Source organism: Xenopus tropicalis, chromosome 6, assembly GCF_000004195.4.
Source record: "Xenopus tropicalis strain Nigerian chromosome 6, UCB_Xtro_10.0, whole genome shotgun sequence".
NCBI lineage: Eukaryota > Metazoa > Chordata > Amphibia > Anura > Pipidae > Xenopus > Xenopus tropicalis.
Window position 1 is genome coordinate 29,344,835 of NC_030682.2, and position 25,552 is coordinate 29,370,386.

The window sequence follows — 25,552 nt, forward strand, 5'->3', positions numbered from 1 at the left end:
TGCTGTTTGGTGAATGCTAAATGTTGACAGACTGTTATTTTCTAGGTTTATAAAAACTGTACTCTTGGATTGGGATAAAATTCCTTACTGATCCACATGGTCTCAGTGTCTCAGTTCCACAAATGACTATCAATATTCACTGTGTATTTATTAACTTCTTAATAAAAATACACAAAAATATGTGTAATTGGACCTCCCAAGAGGGTGCAACACTTTATACTGCATTCTGGGGGCCCCTTCTTTAATAAATAAGCTCACTTATGACTTCTGCAGAAGCTGAAGTGTGGGTTCAGTTATCAGTTGCAGTAAGTATCCTGACCCTAATTGATCAGCCTCAGAGAATGAGCCCAAATGTATGATTTTCTGTTTATAAGGGACATAATGCTTATTTCTGAGGTCTCTCTGCAAATCATTTCAATTATTCTGTTCTCACCTTTCACAGTACCACAGAATCCATGCTGAATATAACATGATTATTTCTTCTTCATTGATACCTCTCAAGCAATTCCGTTCTGCAATTAGATCCTGCCATATTTTGAATTTCCTCAAGAGCTGAATTTCTAAATTCAGAATTTCTATTCAGCCCCTGCATTTAGCTTCGGTAATTATACCTTTAATGTGTCCCTATATCACCTCTCTGTAAAACAGAAATTGAGCACTTATGCACTGACTGGCCTTTACTTTCCATATCTGCTTTCAAATTCTAATTAATATTTGTCCTCTGTATGAATTCCTTTGAAGACTGCATATGGTAATCTAAATTAACTGTCTTCTCTAAGGCTGCACAGAAATTCTTGCAGCATGTTTGGTATGGATAAAATTCTGGTGGAAAACAGAATGTGCGTTTATTTTCTACACAGCTGTGTATTTTCTGATTAGGATTAATTTATCGGACAGGATTCTCGGTCAATGAATTGCCTAATGCAAGGACAACAAATCTAACATATAGCTCCCAGCATCCTCGTTAAAGGGGACAATTTGGAATGCATTTTATAATTATGCTTGTGAAAATAAGCAGATTTGCCTTGTATACCTACTGGAAAATATTTATGATTACGCCAGTAAGAGCATTTTTTTCTAGCACTTTCAAATACTATACATAACTTTTTGTAGGCTGTGGTTTTAGGACTGTCAGCCAGTAGTAAAGCAGTAGGGAAATGACTGATGACTGTCATAGGAGACACCTGGTAAATGTTTCCAAACTGGCTATCTAAGACCTCTGTCCAGGACATTTTTTTATAGTCATAGGGCTTTGGTTACATGGGTGAAATGTAATTATGTTTATGGATCTCTACATCATTTTGGGTATATTACGTGGAGATATTAAGCCTGCCTTGCAGAATAGTAACCTTCAAATGTCTATTTAAACACTTAAAATTATCTTGGCTTTTATCCAACATAGACTTTTGTAGGTTTTGGGCAGAGAAAGGATTTGTTTGACCTTAGTGGGACATGTCATTGACATATTGGGGGGTGGTCAGGAGTGCTGTTTATATAACCTTCTAATTTATAAGACGTATATAACAATTTTGTTTAGAAATAAAATATATATATATATAAATAATAAAAAACTTGCTATTAACATACGGCAGCTCTTTTGAGAACCACCACTTCCCACTTGTTCTTTACAATGACTGACTTTCTGCTTGCACAACCTTTCCGCCTTTTATAGGAGCCTGAGCTCCCACAATGAACTGCAGTATTCCCAGGTATGGCAATACTTTTAACAGTAATTAAACAGCAATTAAACAGTATTTTACAGGCCTTGGACACAGTAATATAGCAAACACAAATGCATTACACTTTAAATACATGCAAATGGTTTAATATTTACCTGACACATTTAAATTTAACACAAAAATTCAGGTATCAGCATCAAAGACACGCATAAAAATAGTTGTGCATAAGAATTGTCACTTGTCAAGGAAAAGGGATGCATACTTTCTAACTAGTTCATATCGTAGGTGCCATATAAAGACATTACCCAAATCAACTTTGCCATAACAAACACCAATAAAATTAACAATACACAGTATATATTATTCCATTTGATAAAAAAGACACATCATATATACTATATTGTGATAATACTATATTGTGCTAGGCTGTAAGTTCCATGCAGGGTGTTACCTCTCTGCAGAGATATTTGAATAAATTGGAGAACTGAGCAGCAAACCGGCTAATGGGGTTCAATGTTAATAAATGCAAGGTTATGGACTTTGGTAGAAATATAATAAATCCTATTTATACACTAAGGGGCACATTTACTAACCCATGAATCCGAATCCGAATTGGAAAAATTCCGATTGGAAAACGAACATTTTGCGACTTTTTCATATTTTTTGCGATTTTTTTCATCGGCGTTACGAGATTTCATAAATTGTCGCGACTTTTTCGTAACCATTACGACTTGCGCGAAAAGTCGCGACTTTTTCGTGGCCATTACGATTTGCTCGTATCTTGTCGCGACTTTTTCGTATTGAGCGCTCCTAAGCAGCGGGCGAAACTTTCAGACTTAGCATGATTTTGGAAGCCTCCCATAGGACTCAATGGCACTCTGCAGCTCCAACCCGGCCCAAGGAAAGTCTCCCATAGGGCTCAATGGCACTCTGCAGCTCCAACCTGGCCCAAGGAAAGTCTCCCATAGGGCTCAATGGCACTCTGCAGCTCCAACCCGGCCCAAGGAAAGTCTCCCATAGGGCTCAATGGCACTCTGCAGCTCCAACCTGGCCCAAGGAAAGTCTCCCATAGGGCTCAATGGCACTCTGCAGCTTCAACCCGGCCCAAGGAAAGTCTCCCATAGGGCTCAATGGCACTCTGCAGCTCCAACCTGGCCCAAGGAAAGTCTCCCATAGGGCTCAATGGCACTCTGCAGCTCCAACCTGGCCCAAGGAAAGTCTCCCATAGGGCTCAATGGCACTCTGCAGCTCCAACCTGGCCCAAGGAAAGTCTCCCATAGGGCTCAATGGCACTCTGCAGCTCCAACCTGGCCCAAGAAAAGTCACCATACTGAAGCTTGAATGAATCTGAAACTTTCGTACTCTGCGCCAAAGCTGCGAAAAAGTTGCGACTTTTCGCGCAAGTCGTAGCGCAACGAAAAAGTCGCAACATTTTGCAAAACATTCGTAATGGCTACGAAAAAGTCGCGACAATTTCCGAAAAAATCGCAAAATACCAATCATTACGAAAAAAACGCATTTGGACGCCTTCGGACCGTTCGTGGATTAGTAAATCAGCCCCTAAGAGGTAGTGTATTGGGAACTCCCTAATTGAGAAAGATTTAGGGATTTTTGTAGCTAACTCTAGGCAGAGTTACTTAGTGGCTGCTAAAGCAAATAAACTACTGTATTGCTAGGTTTGTTCTCTAAGGATACATTCTTATTATTTTGCTATTATTAATAAAAAGATGTTCTGCAAGACTTCAAAATGAGGGTATTAAATTGATTCTAAAAGGGCAATAAACCCACTGTTACAATCAATTATTTTGCCCTTGTTACTTGTATAATATTATTGATTTAATGAAGGAGTGCTTAGACTTTGTCACCTGTGATCTACCCGGCATCCGTCATGAGATCTACCATTATAGAAATAGTGCAACTTCTTTTGTGGTGCAAACAAAGTAAAAGTATCACTCTTAATATTTAATACCCAAATACACATAGCAAATTATAAATGAAGTGCAAAATTTAATGCCCACGTAACATTGTAGAAGTTCAAACAAAGCAGTATGCAAATGTAGTTCAATGTGAAGGATTGTAGTACTTTTTAGTTTCCTTCTTCACAGTACACTTTGTAGTTTGCACATAGAAACAAATATAAAGTGAAATCAAATGGAAACAAATATAAAGTGGGAACAAATGGAAACAAATATAAAGTGGGAACAAATATACACAGTGGCCAGGCAGGGACAATCTTCTATGCTGGGATGAAACTACAAGGACGGATGGCAAGAGCGAACCACACTCAAGCTCTGGTGTATTGGGGGAAAAAAGAAGTTGCGGGATGGCATCCTGCCTCGTGGTCTACCAGAAACTTTAAAGTGATCTACTGCTAGACTGCTATCTACCCCTGATTTAAGACATCAGTACCAATTTGTAAATATATAATTGTACAGTATATAGCATTTCCTGTTAGTATTAATGTTATATTTTTGTTTAATATTTCAGTTCTTTATTTTTCTGCTACCAAGTTTTGTATTTTCACATTTTTTTCTTGCCTATAGTTTGAGAAATTTATAATTTTTAACAGAGCTCTAGATATTTTGGCTTTTTAATACATTATGGTGATTAATTAAAGGAAAATGATACCCCCAGAATGAATACTTAACCAACAGATAGTTTATATCAGATTAAAGAATCTCGCCAAACTGGAATATATATATCAGTAAATATTGCCCTTTTACATCCTTTCCCTTGAGCCACCATTTAGTGATGGGCTGGGTGCTCCCTCAGAGATCAGCTGACAGGAAATAATGCCGCTCTAACTGTAACAGGAAGTAGTGTGGGGTAAAAGGCAGAACTCTGTCCATTAATTGGCTGATGGGGCCTAGCATGTATGTGTGCCTTGGTTTGTTTGTGTGCACTGTGAATCCTATGATCCCAGGAGGCGGCTCTTAATTCTTAAAATGGCACTTTACTATTTAGGATTACCCAATAGCACATACTACTAGAAAATTATATTTTTATTAAATTGGTATTTAGATGAAGCAAGGTTTTACATATGGGCTTATTTATGCAATATATTGTTATAGAGACCTACATTGTTTGGGGGTGTAGTTTTCCTTTAAATGATTAACTGAACAAACTGGTCTGAACAAGTGACAGGCAGTGCCATGGAATGTTGAGCTGTAGCTTCTCGATATCTAGAATACTGTTCATGTCATTTATATATGCAAGTGTTGTGTGCAAAGTGCAGTTTCAGATGTAAATCGCCATATTTTTTTACCCACAGTGCAGCATTTATTCCAAGAATGTAAGTGTAATTGAGTTGCATCAGACTGACTCAGTTGTTCCTTGCTTTTAATGCAAATTGTGCTAGTTTGGTGTCCCGAATTTGACGTTAGGGGACCCCAAGGCCACCCTCTTTTGTCTCCCCTGGTTTTTTCTCCTTGTATTCCTGGAGTTCCCAGAAGCATGTTCCTCACAGTGCTGGCATTTAACAGGTAGCAAAATGAGAATAATGACAAAAAGTTGTCTAGTAGATTCCACACAGCATATGTAGGTTGCCTTCAGAGGGATAGGCAATTTTGCCATCATAGGGAGTCTTGTCAGGGCCCAGTCAATGGGGGTGCTTGGAGTGCCACAAAAGGAGTGTGGCTTCTTGCATAAGGGGTGAGGATTGGGCAGCTCTGGTAAAGGTTTTGGGTGGATCAAGTGTGTGAACTGCATTATTCCTTTATTCCTGGCTGTAGGCTGCAGCTTGAAAGCAGAGTTAATAATCTGCCAAAGTCTATGAGGTGTGAAAATAGACATTAATGTCGTTGCTTCCAGAGCATCCTTGTGCTTTTCAGTTTGTCTAATTAAACAAGGTTATATACAAGCTCACTACCAAGCACATATTCAGCTGTTGCTCCCGATGAGTCTATCTCTATTACGCCTGGTTAAAAATATCAATTTAGTTTGCATTTGCGATGGCAACAAGCCAAAACTCATGTCATTTGCACTTAATAAAAAGCATATCAAAACAGCACATTTGTATTAAACAAGGGAAGCAAATTAACGCGTGCATGCAGAAACTGGTTTTATTTATTGAAATAGAGGCGGAACTAAATAAACATTCATTCATAGAACTATTCCATGCCAGTTGTTCTTGGTTATTTTACTTTTGTTCTTTTGGTGCAGTGCAAGAGAGTACTTCCTATGGAACAAGGAAGGTCAATTACCATTGATGTAAACTTACTCAGGATGCTACTCTGAGCATTTTTTGTCATTTGCATCCATTTTCTATTTTTAGCTGTTTCTGAGATATTTGCATTTTTAGACTGCTGATAGCAGGCTTTTAGGCTGATGCCACACGTGGCGTTTTAAAGCATGGGTATTTTCTAATTCTCTCGGCGGCTGAAAAACGCACGATATCATCATCCATAGAAATAACTTGAAAAGACTTGAAGCAAACCACACAAAGCGTAAATACACTAGAAAACGCCTTACCACTGATTTTTCAATGGTTTGCTGAAATACGCCAGTATTTGCACAGCAAGCTATTCCTATGTATACACAAAGGCAGCTGCCAGACCTAGCGGAAATACGCAGCGTTTTTTACTATTTCGCACTATTAGCACCATGGAAACGGGATTTGCTACGTCACCAGTACTAGGCTTAAAAACGCCATAGTCAGGGGCTGTGTGGCTTGTGCGGCGTTTTTAGGCTGAGAAAATATGCAGCGTAAAAACGCCATGTGTGGCATCAGCCTTAACTCAACTGAGGGTCCGCAACCCTAGGGTTAAATGGAAACGATACCCCTGAACATTGCAGGTCTCTATAAAATGATATTGCATAAAACAGCCCATATGTTAAATGTTGATTTATCTAAATAAACTATTATACACAAAAATATATTTTTCTAGTAGAATGTGCCATTGGATAGTTCGAAATAGTACTTAAAATGGCAATTATCTAAGTGCTGTACCTCTGGCTCATACTATTCACTGTGCTCACATACATCCAAAGGCACACATACACATTAGGTCACATAAGCCAACGAATGGACAGAGCTGTGTCTTTTAATCTCACACTTCTTTGACTATCACAAAATGGTGGCTTGAGGTGAAATTTGTAAAAAGTCAAATTTAATTATATATATGCCATAATGTTAAGATTCTATAATAGGTTACTTATTATAATATATATTATCTGTTGGATAAATGTTCATTCTGAAGGTATAGTCTTCCTTTAAATACAAGAGAAAGTGCATAGGCAGGGTCGCTGACACTTTGGGCTTTGAAAAAGCTGTTGAAAGCCTGCTGAGCAGTATAAAACTGCTAATATCTCAGAAACTACTTGACATAGAAAATTAATGTAAACTGCAAAAGTGGAGCACTCTGAGAAGCAAAATACTACTAATAATTACAAAATATGTATACATTTGGTACAAATTGTTTGCGCCTTTATAAAATTGTAAATGGTCTTTTGGCAGACTCACTTTAAATTACACCTGTACCAGTGTCTCCCTTTTAACTATGTCCAAGTGCAGCCCTTCTGAGCGTAAATAATGCTATCATGGAATTGAGTCTTGTCATTCATTAAAATCCAGTGCCTTTACCCTGAAACACAGTAATTTGAGGGGCCCATAAATGTGTTATAACTTCCACAGTATCTATAGTAACAGCCTTAGCTTTATACATCTAAACTTTTGGGTACATTAAGGCTCTTACTTATTTTTTGCACTTAATTTTTTATTGTTACTTCTAAACTTTACTTTAAATTCAGCTTCATTTCTTGATGATCCTCCTTACCTTCTCCTGCTTCAGATATGCAGGTGCAGTTCCGTATTTTTACATAATTATTTGCAGTTGTGTCACAGTTATTGCCCATTTGCAACCACAATTTTGAAAAAATTGCACTTTGCTCACTGCACTTGTGATGTAAATGACCCCTTAGTAGTGCTGGTGGCCAGTGGTTTAGGTATTAAAGGGGTAGTCAAAAAGCTTGATTTGTGAGGCTACAATTTTATTGTTATTAATGGTATGGGACCTGTTATCCAGAATGCTTTAGACCTGGGGTTTTCCAGATAAGGGATCTTTCCGTAATTTGGATCTCCATAAGTCTGCTAAAAATCATTTAAATATTGAATAAACCCAATAGGCTTGTTTTGTCCCCAATAAGGATTAATTATATCTTAGTAGTGATCAAGTACAGGTACTGTTTTATTATTACAGAGAAAAGGGAAATCATTTTTAAAACTTTGAATTATTTGCTTATAATGGAGTCTATGGGAAATGGCCGTTCCGGAATTCGGAATTTTCTGGATAGCAGGTTTTCGGATAAGGGATCCCATTCTTTTATTGCTTTTTATTACTTGTCTATTCAGTCCTTCTCCTAATCATCTTCCAGTCTCTCATGCAACCCACTGCCTGGCTGCTAGGGTAAATTGTACTCTATCAACTGAATTGCTGCTAAAATTCCAAACTGGAGAGAAAATAGGATAAGGACTAACTGTATCTGTTAATTGGTCTACATCATGTAAATCATGGTCAGATAATAGATATGTGATTTTTGGGTGTAAGGGCTCTGGCACACGGGGAGATTAGTCTCCCGCGTCAAATCTCCCTGTTAGCGGGCGACTAATCTCCCCGAGTTGCCATCCCACCGGCGAAAATATAAGTCGCCGGTGGTATGGTACACGATGCGCAGGCGATTTCGGCAAATCGCCGAAGTTGCCTCGCGAGGCATTTTCGGCAATTTGCCGAAATTTTGCCGCCGCGTGTGCCATCCCACCGGCGACTTACATTTTCGCCGGTGGGATGGCAACTCGGGGAGATTAGTCGCCCCCGAACAGGGAGATTTGTCACGGGCGACTAATCTCCCGTGTGCTAGAGCCCTAAACTTTCTCTCTGAAAAAGTTGTGTTGCATTTTTTCTGTGTCTAAATAAATGATTTGTGGTAACAAAAAACAGAGATGGGCTATGTCATATGGCATCATTGCCTGCGGGGGCCTATTGTTTTTTGAGACAAAAGTACCTGCTAATATCTTCATGGATGAGAGGATGGTTCCTGAGAAATATTTGCCACATTAGTTCATGTTGTATCCAAATGCATAAAGAATACAAAACAAAACTTTCTGTTTTATATATAAGGTGTTATTCTGTTTAATTATATTTTACCACCTATTATATGGATGCACTGAAGTATCTTTATTTTCATATTTGAAATAAAAATTTCACACTAATGAAGGACAAAGCTTCCTACTTGTTGAGTCAAACTGGCTGTCAGAGATGAACAGAATGACTCATTTGGTTGCACTAATATAAAAATACGGATTGCAGAGCATTATCGGAGGCACATACAAATCTGTCGCTGCATATACAGAGGGAGCAGCAGCTCTCTGATGTGGTATTTTGGGAATATTGCAGTTACATTTACTAATTTGAATTCCTGGAGTTTTATTTGCTGCTATTGATGCTAAAAATAAAATTATATCTTTGGGGATACTTAGCCCAACACAGTTTTTATTTTTTAATCAAATGTTCCCCCAAGGAGCTTTGGCATACAATCTAGGGTATATGCATGTTTTAAGCAAAGTACTGCTGTTGGTGACTTCTCCTGCCTCACAATGTTTTTATCCTGAAAATATTATCCCAGGTTATTTCACAAAAGGCAATTCTGCTTTCTAGTATGGGTGCCTCCTAGCTCTTCAACCAGTCCACAAAGGCATGAATTTAAACATATGATATTGGGTATTCCTATCCTTATTAAAGCAACCATCCTTATAGCATAATGTCTAGCAAAGACCCATAGGACAGATATGGATTAAGAACAAACTGAGCCCTGGGTGTACTGACCCCTGTCCAACACTGCCAATCCCTATGTACTCAACACCGTTTTACTTGCTTAGACTGTGAGTGCCACTAAAACAGATGAGGCCTTAGGCACATAATCTGGCTCTGCCCTGAGGTAACTAGCTGTGTACATCAACAGTACATCTTTATTTTCTCCTTAGCCTATTACATTTATATAGCATTCCTTCCATGTGTATTTCTGTAAACTTTAGAATATGAATGTATTTGGCATAGTTTGTCTATATAGTTTTCCTTCATTTTTTGTAGTTATACATATGAACTGGAATCTCTAAATTGACAGCAGTCTTTTCCTCTGCATATAAGAAATGAAAAGCCCTGCATATGAATAGAGCCATTTGAATAAGTTTGAATGGACCAAAGATTAGAATGAAGCCTTTTAATATGAATATATTTAATCTGCTGTTAATGCCCAGAATAAAATTGTTAAATTTAGAACGTTCTTTTAGGAAGTCAAGAAGAGATAATAATCCCAGCGAATGCATCAGCCAAAACTCTATAGCAATTCAATTCGTGATGATTTTAGTTTCCAAGACACGCTCATTGGCAAAAAAAAAAAAGCATTATGCTAACAAAAATGGTGCCCAGAATTTTGCCCATCAGTCAATTTACAGAACCTTTTTTTGTTAAGCATGAAATTGGAATAAAATATTTGTTTTATCTGATCACATTTTGGAACCTAGGTTCAACGCTGTATTTATGTCTAGTGTCACTGTAGCTAACAGAGCGCTGTGTGCCCCCAGCTTGCAGAAGGGACGTTGCATGCATGACTGCGCGTGATGTCACTTCTGTTGTGCGTGACATCACAGGGTGCCTGGTAACCTCTCAACTCCAAGCTCCTCCTTTGGATTTACACAGCATGGCTCCAGAGAAATAGGCTGAATGAAAACTGGTCATTTGCACAAAACCATAGTAAACTGTGAAAGGCATATACAGTGGTTACTTAATCTAGCCTGGGTCGTATTTATATATAGGTACAGGTATGGGATCCTTTATCCGGAAATCCAGTATCCAGAAAGCTACGAATTATGGAAAGCCTGTCTCCCATAGACTTAATTTTAATCAAATAATACAATTTTTTAAAATTGATTTCATTTTTCTCTGTAAAAATAAAACATTGCTTTGTATTTGATCCCAACTAAGATATAATTAATCCTTACTGGATGCAAAATTATCCTATTGGGTTTAATTAATGTTTTATGGATTTTTTAGTAGACTTAAGGTATGAAGATCCAAATTACAGAAAGACCCCTTATCCGGAATACCCTTGGTCCCGAGCATTCTGGATAAAGGGTCCTATACCTGGACCTGCAGGCTGCCCTCCCCCCTCCAAAGCTGCTGCCTTCTAGGCACAGGTCCTCAGGTACCTATTTATAAATATGGCCCTGGCTAGATTTAGTAACCACTGTATATGCCTTTGACAGTTTACTAAGTTTTGAAATGACTGGACTTGCAAGTGCAAATGACCAGCTTTCATTCAGCCTATTTCTTTTACATTATCCTCTGATGTTTAAATGTTGCTTTGGTCCCTGCTTCTTTGATGGTGTCCTTCATACGTTCTGTATTTATAGAATAAGGATATTAATGAGCTGGAGAGAGTAAAGAGACGTGCAACAAAACTGGTAAGAGAAATTGAAGAATTAAACTATGAGGAAAGACTATCAAGGTTGGGGTTGTTTTCTCTGGAGAAAAGGCACTGGCAAGGGCATTCTCATGCATAGGGGGATGTTCATTTTTTTTTGTCTGGGGCAGTTCTATGAATAATACCCCACAATACATGTGGATAAATGCAATGGCAATTTCCCATGATCAGGTTAAGCAAAATGCAATTCACAATGCTGGTACCCAGGGCTCAGGTATAACTTTGTCTGCCCACCTCTACTAAACAGGAATTTCATAATGTGGAATGGTGCCCTTTTAGTAGCCATAATGGCTGCTCTGCTATTGTTGCCCACAAGGTCCTATCATTGTGTATAATCGGATACAGTGGTACCTTGTGTGGTGACTATGGGGTTTGGTTATGGTTATTTTTTGGAAGCATTATGCATTTTACAACAGGTCATGGTGGAGAATGCACAGTAGTAGACTAGTAACATTGGTGCTTTTTTTTAGTTTATTAAATGTTTGTATTAATCATCATACTGGTTCTGCAAATGTGATCTGTTGTGTGTAATGATCCCAAATATGATGTTGTCTTCTGCAAAGAACTGCTGGAAAAATATCAGTTATATTATGGCTATATTATGTGGTCCTAATAAACCCTCTAATAGCAGAGTCAAAGATCAGAATGAGACTCCTGTGACTCAAGGGATCAATGTATTTACTAACATTGGAGATAAATATCATTAGTGATGCTGCCCATAGCAACCAATCAAATATTTGCCTTTGTTTTCTAACTAGTAATTTATCTCCAATGTTAGTAAAGGCATTATCATTTAACAGCGCTCATGTTGCCACAAAGACTTCCCTGATCCATTTACTTTCTGACAACTGTTCCAAATGAAAACTCAAGCCCTAGTTGCCAATTGTGTAGTGGTCCACTTCTTTTTGCTAATGTAAAGTGAGAGTTCCCCAAGACCAGACAGATGTCAAGATTTTGCCCTTAATTGGCAAGCGACATCATCCAAAATATTAATCTTTATAGTGTATTCAAGAGATTCCAGCCTTCGGCCAGATGCTGTTTATTGTCTGCAACTATGTAACTATGTGATATGTAACCAAGAGTACAGTTCTACCTAATGTGCACATAATAGATAAATGATAATACAGGTATTGGGCCTGTTATTCAGAATGCTTGGGACCCATGGTTTTCCAGATAAGAGGTCTTTTCATAGTTTGGATCTCCACCTTTGTCTACTAAAAAATAATTTAAACATTAAATAAACCCAATAGGATTGTTTTGCCTCCAGTATTATATATAATTAGAATTATTATATGTTAATTAGAATTAATTATCTTAGTTTGGATCAAATACAAGATATTTTGTATTTGTTTTGTTATTAAAGAGATAAGGGAAATAGTTTTTTAAATTTTGGATTATTTGATTAAGGAGATGACCTTCCCATAATTTGGAGCTTTCTGGATAACAAATCCCATACCTATACAATGGAGGAAAACACAACACAGAGGCATTTTTAAAGTTGTATATGCCATATTCAGACACAATTTAAGGAGTTGGATTGCCTTTTGTGAAATTAAATAAAATTATCTGGGTGCATGTCATGTTATTTTAATGCTAAATACAGCACACTTGCCATGTGTATTATTTTGGGGACTGGCCGTATAGGTCATATGATCCACATACACAGGTACCAGCCTGCTGGCAGAAGAGTAAACATGCAGGTGAATATAGGTAGTTATTGGTAATTAGCTCACTAAACCAGTGAAAAAGTGATCATTTTTGGCATCCATTTGGCATCCACATCATCTTAAACCTCACGGAAGGTTATAAATAATCCATCAGCTTGTTGTTTTATTGGCAGTTGATTGTTAAGGTAGTGGGCAGCAGAAGGCTATGTCAGCAAGAGAATTGCTTGTTTGTCTGCATATACTGTAGTTATTCCGGATACACCTTGCCCACTACAGCACTCAGCCTGATGGAAATTTGTCTCTGCTGCTGTTCTTGTTTCTGCTCTATAAACCCCGGAAAAATAAATATCAAAATGAGTCATTCTTTGACTGCAGATAAGCTGGAAATAGTAAATTAATAAAATGTTAGATAGGATTTGTTGTTTTTAAATCTCACTGCCCAGTGCTAGAAAAAAAAAAACAGAAAATGTCATGTATTATGTACGGTAAAGCTAACCATTCAGGGGCTAAAACCTGTTCGTATTTAATTTCTCATCCTGAAGGCATCAGCAACAGTTGTTGTATAATGTGATTTTTTTTTCAAGTTTCTGGTCATTCTCTTTTGAGACCATGTTTTTATGATAATGGCCTTGGGGGCTAGGAGAGCGTAAGAAAGGCCATGAAAATCAGGGAAACCAAGCGAGAGGCATGTATTGCGCTCACTTTCTAATCCTTCCCAAATAAATATCAAAATGAGTCATTGTTTGACTGCAGAAAGAGCAGGATTGTTCTTTTTAAGTAGTTAAGCTGGAAATAGTAAATAAATGAAATGTTCAATAGATAGGATTTATTGTTAAATCTCGCACAGTGAAAAAAAATGAAAATGCATATTGTAATATATTGTAAAGCTGAACATTCATGGTTTAAGACCTGTTCCTATGTAATTGCTCATCCTGAAAGCATTAACAACAGTTGTTCCTAGTATAATATGATTTTTTTCCAGTTTCTGAACACTGTCTTTTGATGTCAGATCATGTTTTCATTGGATAATTGCCTTTTGTATTGGGTTGGGGGGGCTAGGGCAGGGTAAGGAAGGCAAAAACAAAAATGGGGAAACCAAGCAAGAAGGATGTACTACACTCCCTAATCTTTCCAATGGACAAATCTGCAGTGAATTAAACACCCACCGGCAGAGGTTACTTTACTTGGGTTGCAGTGCATTTTTGTAGTAGGGTGTCACAGATGGATTTGGCTGCTCCTCTGCAGAGTATGCCCCATGTGCCATAAGCCTTCTAATTTTGAAAAAAAAAATGTAAGAATCATACTGTCTAGAGCTAGGGAAGAGATAAGAGAAAGTAAGCGCAATGTACAATATAAAACCACCTTAATAGCTGGTAAGAACAACAAGAGTGTTTTTTTTTTTGTTGTGTTTAAACAAACCAGATATCTTTTTTTCCATGTAAGAATCATACTGTCTAGAACTAGAGAAGAGATAAGAGAAAGACAGCAAATACACTGCCCTAAGTAAGCACAATGTACAATATAAAACCACCTTAATAGCTGGTAAGAACAACTAGTGTGTTTCTATTTGTTGTGTTTAAACAAACCAGATATATTTTTTTCCATATTTCTTGGGCTATTTGCAAGAAACAAACAGGAGTTCTTTAAAAATGTATGTTGGTATGCAAGCAGATGTAGCTTATTGGTGTTCTTGCTGTCTGCAGGTCAGGTTACCTGGTTTGGATATGAAAGTCCTCGAAGCTTTTGGGATTACATACGGGTTGCCTGCTCCAAAGTGTCTCACAGTTGCATCTGTAGCATTGAAAATATGGAAAATGTCAGTTCATCCAGAGCTAAGGTAAGAAAGCACATGGCGTTCAATGTAGACTCATGGACGCATGTGTTGTTAGATCCATTGTGCTGAATATCCTCTGCATGCATTGTGCTGTGCCTGCTGTAGGGAATGTAAGACAGCAGCAATCAGAACTGTTTAGAAAGTTTCTGCCTTGGGAAAATTTGCAAAAGGTGATGGTGGGTAAAAAATACTGCAGTAAGGCAAGGAGCGATGTAATGCAGGAACGCTGAATAAGCTTCTGAAACCATATACAGCGTATGTTTGCCCCACTAAATCTTACAGTTATACTGAAATGTCCACTAGGATCCCAGGGTCAGTGAATGAGCTTTAATGATCAGGTGACAGGTGCAGTTGAACTGGGCAGATGCCTCTTGCTTCAGTAAATTCAGCTTTTGCTGTTCTGTGCAGCCCCACCCAATAGAGGAGTCTCCTGTTATATACATTGTACATTGTAACTGCTAATATCATGAAATCTAACAAATAAACAATATAAATTTATAAATAATTTAACATTATATTATATGGGTGAGTGTATGTTCCATTTAATGTGATAGCAATAGCTATAGCATAGCTGAGCGATGGAACTGCACTAAGAAATGCAAGGAGTCACTGCCTGCAACAAAGAATTGTTAGTTTCGGTGTGTCCACAATGTACCAGAAGGGGTCTCTCTAAGAAATTTTACATTAAATTACACATACATGTTCTCCTTAAAGTACTGACAATACTTTAGCAATAGAACCTGCCATAATTATATGTAGGATATGTGTTGCCTAGGGCTGTTCTCAGTTTTTTGCATCAGGAGGCCTTGGTAAAGGCCACAATGGACCTGACTGCAATGCAATGGGATCTACTAGAGCATAACTTTTATAGTATGAATGCTGGGATCGGCATAGTCAAAAAAATTCTTGTAGCTAAATCAGGCATAGTACATAGTCCTGTGTAGGCATTTAATTAAACAACAAATGTTCTGCAAGTCTACAATTTTTTTGCTGATGATCTTTAACTTTTTGGCTAATGTTCAAGTCATGTTTTCTTACTCTCATTGCAGGGCAGAGCGTGGATCAGAGTTGCACTGATGGAAAAACGCCTTTCTGAATATATTACAGCAGCACTGAGGGATTACAAAACCACAAGGTGCTTCAAATTTTTTTCTGCAAAATAACATAAATAGGAAACCTAAATAATTTAAAGGGGTAAAATTACTCTAAATAACATATGGATGTAGGTAATTTACTGTATAAATCAGTGATTCTGCCTTTTACAGTGTCTCTGATATCACTTACCTTGGGTCTGGTGAGACATACTGTATGGAAGGTAGATATTGACTGCTTGTAGTTATGATACCTTTGCCTATTGCTATTATAATATTAAAGTAGCATTTTGAAATTCTTAGGGGAATCTGTATTTAATCCATGAGTCCCAGGTCTTATGGAACATTTTTATGTTTCTTCTGTAGTATACTACCATTTCTCCATTATAAAAGTAGAATTTATCCAGGCTTTTTTGTGTCACTGACTAAAAGGCCCGGAGACGACCACACTTTTCCTATCACTTATTTGGCTGCTGTAATTATATGGGTTACATATATATAATATTTTATTTTGTTTGTAAAGGATGTTCCTGATTATGTAAGAAAGCATGTCAGTGTCACAGAGTAATAGGAGATAGGCAGGGGCAGAAGAGAATGCTGCACAATAATACTGTGTACTCTTCACACTCAGCACATTTTCTTGTGTATAATGATTTTCTTTTAAACCATTTCCCCTGAGTTTTTCTCCTTCCCTCCTTGGTTGTTTTCTTTTCTGTCTATTTTTTGATCACCTCATTTTTACCCATTACCCCCATTCATCCATTTTATCTCCAGAGAGCAAATTGGCAGTATTAGTTTCAAGAAACCTTTGAGAATCTCACTGTCCTCTGTAAAATCCAATTTAATAGTAACAGAAGGGCCTGAGTCATTTTTTTTCATTACAGTCATTGGATAATTTGGGCAACTGAAACTCAGTAAGTGCTAATGGAGACAGCAGAATCTTCCAGCACAATGTACAGAAGCGGGAACATGCCAGTAAAAGAACAGAAAGACAAAGTGAAGTGTAATGGTTAGCTCGCTACGTGCTGCTTATTGCTTAATATAGCCAGCTCTTTCTAACATTTTACTCTTTCAGCCGAAGGCACTGCAGTGCTGAGAGGTGAAGCTTTATTGGTTACATAGAGCCCCTCTAGGCTGCTTGATCTTGGCTCAGTAGGCAATAATTGAAAGATATTTAACCAGGGGTAATGTGTACCTAATAATAATAATGAGGCCAACTGTCATTAGAAAAAAAATATTTGCAATAAAAGCTATTTGGATGTTGGAGTGACTGAGGCACCAAATATTTTGATATTGTTGTAAGGGCAGCTACGGTTTCACTTTAAAAGCATACTCCCATCACACATTCCTCCCCATTTATTAGCAAATGTGCTTTTTATTGTACAAGCTATTATTATTATTATTATGATAAAGGAGAACTAAGCCCCAAAAATATATAATATGGTTAGAAACACCATATTTTATATACCAAACTTAATACACTAGCCTAAAAGTTTAGCATCTCTATAGTATTATTAATCCAGGCCTTCAAAATTGTCACCGGAGTTCCCCATCTTGGATTTTATTAGTGTAAGTGACAGCAGCACAGAGTATGTGCAGGGAATCAGCAGAAAAGAAAATGGGGGGCTACTTGGGGCATCTTTCGAAAACACCACTATAAGGAAAGGGTCAGAAACACTCCTTAGTGCTCATGTACTGACCACGTGTGTCCATGGCATTGATGATCTCTGAACCTTGCAACAGATGGCAGCACTATTGGATGGAAGAAAGCCTTATAGTACAGGATGTGCATAATCTAGGAACATGATGTAAAGTTAAAAAAACAGGTATTTTTGACTTTGCACATTGTCTGTGCATGATAAATGAGGCCCAACATCTGCCAGAAATTTTTATTTTGGACAGAAAGGAAGTAAACAAAATGTGTTGTGTACCTCATAAATACCTACCTCCACTCAGGCACAAAATGTGACGGCAGGGTCATTTTAATAAATGGATAAAAAAAATTTGCCCTGGGCAAACCTGGATAAGGGGACCCACTAGCATACCTTTCATCTGGGATGACTTTTGTCAGGGCTGTTGGTCCATGGTGGCACACCTGGGGATCATGAGCAAGCGCAGACCATTTCTTCACTGCCTGACTTACTATATTGAACTTGAGGGTTCTTCTTTTACAAATTTCTTGGGGCAGTGGAAACCCACCATTGAAATTTTGCCCAGGGCCTGCTGGTACCTTAAAGCGACTCTGTATAGACTCTGTCATTCGTGATTCCCCCGGGAGGAAGCGCAAGGCACTAAGGGGAGCAAGGATGCAAAGATCTGTGGAAGACAGCTTTCAAAGTGGAAAAATGGGCATAGTGCACTCGTTTTTTTTTTCCAGTTTGCACATTGCCCAGAAGGTTGTAAAAACCCCTCATGACTAATTTAGAAGCACATTGTTAAATGGTTAAAATATGTTTTTTGTTTTGCAGTGTGATTGTTAATTTGCAGTAGAAGAATAAATTCTATTCATAGCACAATGACATCCAAAGCCCTCTGACCATCTATTCTACTTAGTGCATTGCTTGTTATCATTCCAGCCATAGTAGAACTGGGAAACGGTTGCTACTCCCAGTAATGAGCAATAGTATATTCTTGGTATTTTTTAAGGGGATGTATTCTTAGAAATAATCTTTAAATAACTATGAAAATGAGAGACATTTGTTTTCTTCTAGGCACCAGGCAAGTGCTTGTTAGAGCAGATCATTTACAGATCACATTGTCGTTTATCAGATACTTGCGGAATCAATACTAAAGACTTAGCGTATACCGGGCTTAGAGCTTAATCTATTATGGGGCCTAACAAAAGATATAAAAAAGCACTTGACAACAGAACCAACACAAAAATAACACATCTGCTACTGTTTCTAATGCAGGGCCCAGTCATATACCCCTATACCAGAATGACCCAAGACTAGCGCCCTCGTTAGTGTCTCAGCCCTGTTTAACACTTGCAATACCAACATCAAATGTGTTATGCAGTATGCCAAAGGTGAGACAGGTGTGTGTTGTCAGGGTAATACATAATTAGTACTAGCTTTAATATGCTTTTTAACCTTTAGATTGCATTTACTAGCCCTTGTTCTGGTGTTAGAATGTGCCGTATAAGAACCGGATTTACACTTCTTTGCCTCACTTTCACTTAATAGCATGGCACACATTGTAAATGAGTTTTATAACTTTTTGCACTAAAAGAAAAACATGCTATAAACATATAATTTACAGTCATGCAAATAACCAACCCAGTACAGGTATAGGACCCGTTTTCCAGAATGTTCGGGTCCAAGGGTATTCCGAAAAAGGGGTCTTTCCATAATTTGGATCTCCATACCTTAAGTCTACTAAAAAATGAATAAAACATGAATTAACCCCAATAGGGTTGTTTTTGTATTGTATTTATATCTTAGTTGGGATCAATTACAGTGAACTGTTTTATTTCTACAGAGAAAAAGGAAATCCGTTTTAAAATTCTGAATTATTTGATTAAAATGGAGTCTGGCGACGGGTGACAGGCTCTACATAATTCAGAGCTTTCTGGATAATGGGTTTCCAGATAAGGGATCCCATACCTGTATAAATAGTGTGTGAAATGTCGCATTCTTGATGTCCCATTTATGAGCTATTGTGTTTATTTGTGTGGCCGGCTATAATGGCGATACCATTCCTGTCCTGTACAGAGGGATAGAAATATCCAGTATACAATAGGCAATCGCCAGTACTAAAGAACAATTCTCCAGAAAAATTTTAGGACATAGTGACCCCCTTATCAAAGCTACATCTGTTTATGCAGAAAAGTATCTGTGTTTGCCAATAGGTACTTTATATACATAGGTTTATGTATTAAGCATTGGTACTGAACTGCACAAATTAGGAAGGAACCCTAAAAGTCAATATGGGAAGATCTAAGAACATTATTTTATATGGTATTGGGCTATTGTTCATGGCATGTGGCACTAACAGCATTTTCAGAGAGTATCACAGGGCTTAATGGTCCTTTAAATAAATGTGTGCTTTGAACTGCAAGCTCTTGTTTTCCATCTATAAACATCCTGCATCCTCCAACCGGCTGATGCTCCCAGAACAAAGTAGCTTTTTACCTAATGGCATTTATTTATAGAGTGGGAGCAATGGACTTCTGTACAATAGGTCATTAAGCTATTCTATTTGCAGGGATTAATAGTGTTAACGTATCTGCATCAGTATAAATATTGATGGTAACAAGTGGCTATAGTGCATTCCTGTACATTAGGGCATTAGATCTGCAGGAAGGAACAGTACCTTATAATAAATTAAATCAAGATATCTCTATTAATGCTGCTTTAAGGTAACTTCATATTTGTTAGAACTTTGCAAAAGGTTAACATACCCTTTAAGACACAGAGTAGTAGGACTTTGCAAAAGAAGAACATCACCCATTACATTCAGTAAGGAATAACTGCCAGGACTGCGTGCCTTATAGTTTTGCCGTTACATGAGGTGTAACTCATGTGAACAAAAAAATGTGCATAGAAATAAAGCAGAGCAGTCTGAAGTTAACCATGAGTAAAGCCTTAAGTAAAACACCGTTAGTGTGCAAAAGGTTTTATAGCCACTTAAAAGGATGGGTAAAGCATAAAATGCATAAAGCCTCGTTTACAGCAAGTGCAAGTGAAGCAGAATAAACTGAATGGAAATATATGCACATATTGATGCTATTCATTGAGAGGGTACTTGTTCCAAAACTCCTTGCTCTTCTGTGCAGTTGTACTGAGCGCCGATCCTCCCACCCAGTCCGCACTGATGCATAGTGTGCAGGGGCGTCTGCTGACGTTCTTAGGCCTGGAATTACCACCACCCTAGATTTAAAGGTAATTGCAGGGTGCTCACAGCGGTTGCATCATTAGCTGCTACAGACTTGCACTAATGCCTGTCAGAGTGAACCCCCATTCTGAAACTGTTATAAGCTAATTGCACCCAGTCTGTGAGAATGTGTTGAAATTAAGAAAGTGAATATTGTTTTATGATGTTACTAGCTCAGCTTCTGTTAAACAGATGTTATTGGAACTCACAGCAAATTTATTTTAGCTTCCCCTAAACATTTGAAAGACATTTTTCATGAACATATATTAAAGCTGCTTATTGAGGCTTCCCCATCATCCACATGGTTGCACATGGTTTCCCTCGCTCAGCTTGCCATTTAGTCTTGCTTAACCTGCCATTCTCTTCTACAAATTTCCACAACTTTCCTATTGTCTACTTGTACAAATAGCTACCAAAGCAGGGGGCATGGATCAAGGTCACTGGGGTTGTAGGCTGCTTAGAATTTCTGTGGGTACACCATAAAACTATGGCATTGTTATGATCAGCAACAACATTTTGGTTATAATGACCATTTATGATATTTTGAAATATAAGATAGCTTTGTTATTTATGTCACTGCAAGCATGGACATATAGGGTGAGTGGCATCTACCTTGATGAAAGCCTTCTGATTCAGTATATGTCAGGAAGGCTTTTTAGATATTTGTGAATCACTTTCCTGTGTAACGTGATGAGCATTTCAGTATTATGGCACACAAACCTCACAGAATCTCCAAATGTGGGAAACAATGAGAACAATGATCTCTTTCTATTATAATCGGCAGGAATAGCTAGACATTATACATAACTATTTTCCCTGGGCCTTTATGGAAGGCTCTATCTGTAACTGCAACAATTGGAAGTGCACCCCAGCGCCCAGTTTCTCAGCATTAAGAAGACAGCTTTATTTCACATCCTGGTGCATTTAGTGTTTCAGCAACACTTAATCATAGGTATCATAATCATTCCTATGATTACATGTTGCTGAAACACAAAAAGAGTCAGGATGTGAAATAAAGCTGTCTTCTGAGAAGTTGAGTGCTGGTGTGCTTGTGCAATTGCTGCTGTACATTGTCTCTTCTGTACCCAGACCACAGACTCAGCATGGTGAATGACCAAATGAATGCACTATTTGTTAGAGTTTTGAATTGTCCGAAAGGAAGGAACCTCCCAAAGCGAAGGGTCTGGAGCATAGCACCTGGACCAGGATCACAATGTGGTGAGGGTTTTTTGATTAAGCAGACAAGTAAAGTCAGGGCTCCTTGTACTGTATATCTGTTAAATTGGGCACAAATAGGAGCAAATCCTTAAGAGCAGTGCTGTCCAACTGGTAGCCCAGGGGTAGCTGTGCTATTATATTTTGGGGTCACTGATGCTGGTTACTGTGCCCTTTACTGCTGGGTGCTACTGGGTGCTGCAATTAAATGTTGGGTGGTCAGTGCCTGTGATGCTGGATGCCATTTAATGTTGGTCAGTCAGTGCAATGTGATGGTAAAAGTTACTTTGCCATTTAAACCTTGCAATGCTCTCTGAAATGAAATGAAATAAACTGATCAGAGGACTTTCCTTTTTCTAACTACAAGAACGACTGCTCAATAACGGCTACAACTTCTACTAAACTACTAATAGTAAACATCTTCTGCCTACGTAAACAGGATCTGGGAGGAAATACATATAACTAAAACTGTTTTGCCATGACAGATTAAGGTAAATTATATGTCCAATGGACAGGGGGTGCTGAATGCATATCTGGTTTTGGGAGCCATATTGAATTTTAATGCAGTTTTTTTTTTCAGCGAAGATATTATTAAACAATCAATATGAAATCCCGATTCCTCTTTGTTTTGGCTGTAATTCACTTAATAAAGTTTGACTTTGACTGGGGACCTTTAATTTCATTATTTTCATGCTTTCTTATCCCCCCCATCTCTTAACTTTCTCTTCCCTAGATCCTGAGCATGGTTTACATGCATTATAAAAATCATCTCTTCCCTACTGTACATCATTTCTGATTGCATCTCATCTCTGCTTGCCTCCAGCAATCTGTTCATTGCCTTTTATCTCTGCTCTCATCTTCTCAAACAACCCTATTTCAAAAATCCTTTCTAGCAATCATCTCCCCACTAAAGGCACTTTCATTACTTCCTTATCTGTGTAATGTTTCCTACTTTTACCCTAATTTTAAGCTCTTTGGGACAGGGGTATTTCATCACGTAGCCTTTTTACAAAGCATATAGCTCCACTGTGTATTTATTATTGTGCAGTTAATACATTATATGCTTATCTACCTACAGTGCAGTTTTAGTTCTGTATATAGTAATATTGCAGCTGCAACAACAAAAGTGAAAATTACCAGCACCCCTGAACCCCCACTTTTGTTTGTGTGTTGGGCTGTAATGCTGCAACTGCTAAAGCAGGGGTCTCAAACTCGCGGCCCGGGGGCCATTTGCGGCCCTCGGTACAATATTTTGTGGCCCGCACCAACGCCTTCTCAAAAGCAATGAATGGATTGCGATTTTCATTGCGATTCAAGGGATAATGCAAGGCACGGCGGGCGGGAGCTGCTGATTGCGGAAATGACGTTATGCCATCATAACAGTTATTATGGGAAGACGTTCTGTGTGCACAATTAGCGCTAATTGTGCACACAGAACGTCTTCCCATAATAACTGTTATGATGGCATAACGTCATTTCCGCAATCAGCAGCTCCCGCCCGCCGTGCCTTGCATTATCCCTTGAAAGCCAATTTTTTGTGAAATCCCTTATGCGGCCCAGCCTCATCCTGACTTTGCCTCCTGCGGCCCCCAGGTAAATTGAGTTTGAGCCCCCTGTGCTAAAGTGTATTTATGCATTATTATATATATATATAGTACATTTAACACTTGCATACTAATTTGACTTACAGAAAGAGCCTCTATTCTATCCCCTAAAGCAGTGCTGTCCAACGTCTGTGGTACCAAGGGCCGGAATGTTTCTGACCTTTGTGCTGGAGGGCTTACAATGGAAGCAAGTGTTGTCCACGCCCTGTTTTAAACCACACCCACTCAAAGCCATGCCCATGTTGCCACACCCACATTTTGGGCCAAACTGCAAGAGACTGACCATCCAACAATAAATGGCACAGTAACATCCTGCATCATATGGCACTGACTGACTAACATTAAAGGAGAAGGAAAGGTAAAAACTAAGTAAGCTTTATTAGAAAGGTCTATGTAAATACAGCCATAAGCACTTACAGAAAGTCCTCTATCAAAAGAAACGCAGGATTTCTTGTCTCCTTTTTTGTAAGCTTATTCTTAGGGTATCAGAAGATTTCTTTATTCCTGGGGCCAGAGCCTGCACAGCTTTTTCCTCTCTCCCATCTCCTGCTCCCCCTCCCATAATAATTCAAAAGAATTCACTCCCCCTCCTATCAGAATGTGTGATCTGAGCTACCAACAGCTAGAGCTGCAGCAGGAAGCTACAATGACCAAGCTAAAATGGAAGCTGCTATCGTAAACAAGGGTAGCTTCTAGGGCTCTTTACTCAGGTATGGTAACGCTTTCTGCAGAATAAATATATTGTTCTAGGTGGCACTAATGTGGCAAATCTTTTGGCAGTAAAATGCCAAAATTACTTTCCTTCTCCTTTAATGGGACCATTTTTCTTGACTACATATGTAAATCCTGAAAGCTGGGTAATAATAGAAATGTTACAGAACACGGTATGGGATGTCTTATACAGAAATCCAATATCCAGAAAGCCCAGAATTACAGGAAGCCCATCTCCCATAGAGCCCATTTTAAGCAAATAATTCCATTTTTTAAGAATGATTTCCTTTCTCTGTAATAATGGAACAGTACCTTGTCATTGATGGTAACTAAGCTGGAAGAATCCACATTGGTGGCAAAACAACTCTAATGGGTTATTCTAAAATGTATTTCAAATATTCTTTAATATTAGTATTGTAAATTTATTGAATGGTAATCTAACTATAGAAAAATGCCTTATCTGGATCCCAAGCATTTTGGATAATAGATCACATACATGTACTGCCATTGTGGTATATAATAAAGATTAGAGCTTTTAGTCAGTGGGAATCACAATGTTTCGCTCATCTCATTGCTCATTGACAGCTTTTGCGTGCTGCTAAAGATGATTTTATTCCCCCGCAGGAGGTTTTATGATGATGGCGCTATTGTCTTGGGCGAGGAAGCGAATATGCTCGCTGGCATGCTGCTCGGACTCAATGCAATTGACTTCAGGTATTTAAATCACCCAGCAGTGTGTTGCTTTGTTCACTGAATAGGCAGCAGTTACTTAGAAGTGTCGAAAATCATAAATGAAGTTGTTAAAATGTGCTCATGGCAAACAACATCCTCTGTTTTGCAAATCGAATGACTTTGATATTGAGCCATGAAAAATAGAATTAAATGATACTATTTTTCCTTGTTTTTTTTTCTTATTTCAACGTAGCAGTACAGAGAATAATGTTTCAGTGTGTCTGCCAAAGTGTAGAGTTGGCAATATCATTGGTACACTGCAGCCAATTAAGAGAAGTCTTGGGAAGACGCTATCAGCACTCAAGTCTGCTTAAGAATAAAGCACTTTTATGTGAATTTGTGGATTTGGCTTCCTCCGAGACAATATGGAAGTCAATCTGTTTAGCTAGACCAGGTTGAAACTAGAGATGCTCCGATCCCAGTTTTTTTGGGTTTGGCCAAACCCACCCCGATGGATTTGGCCAAATACCGAACCAAATCCGGGATCGGGAAGGGTTACAAAATTTTTCTCCCCTAACATAATCAAAGTTTCAGGATAGAAATGAGTAGCATGCAAAGACTTCATCATGGCCAAAGGGATTCTAAAGCTAGACAACATCTCTGCGATGTAAGATATTCCCTTTGTAATACCAGAGCATAGTTCATCTATAGCCAAGGCTTTACTCAG

General features: G+C 38.3%; 1 protein-coding gene across 1 annotated transcript in view; it reads left to right on the forward strand.

Moving 5' to 3' along the window:
- Positions 1-25,552, forward strand: part of rundc3b (RUN domain containing 3B) — a gene marked incomplete at its 3' end in the record, with an annotated part of 69,683 nt that overhangs the window by 33,386 nt on the left and 10,745 nt on the right. The window contains 3 exon segments of the mRNA NM_203751.1: positions 14,527-14,660; positions 15,707-15,792; positions 24,778-24,867. Of these exon segments, the coding sequence (NP_989082.1) occupies positions 14,527-14,660; positions 15,707-15,792; positions 24,778-24,867 (310 nt within the window).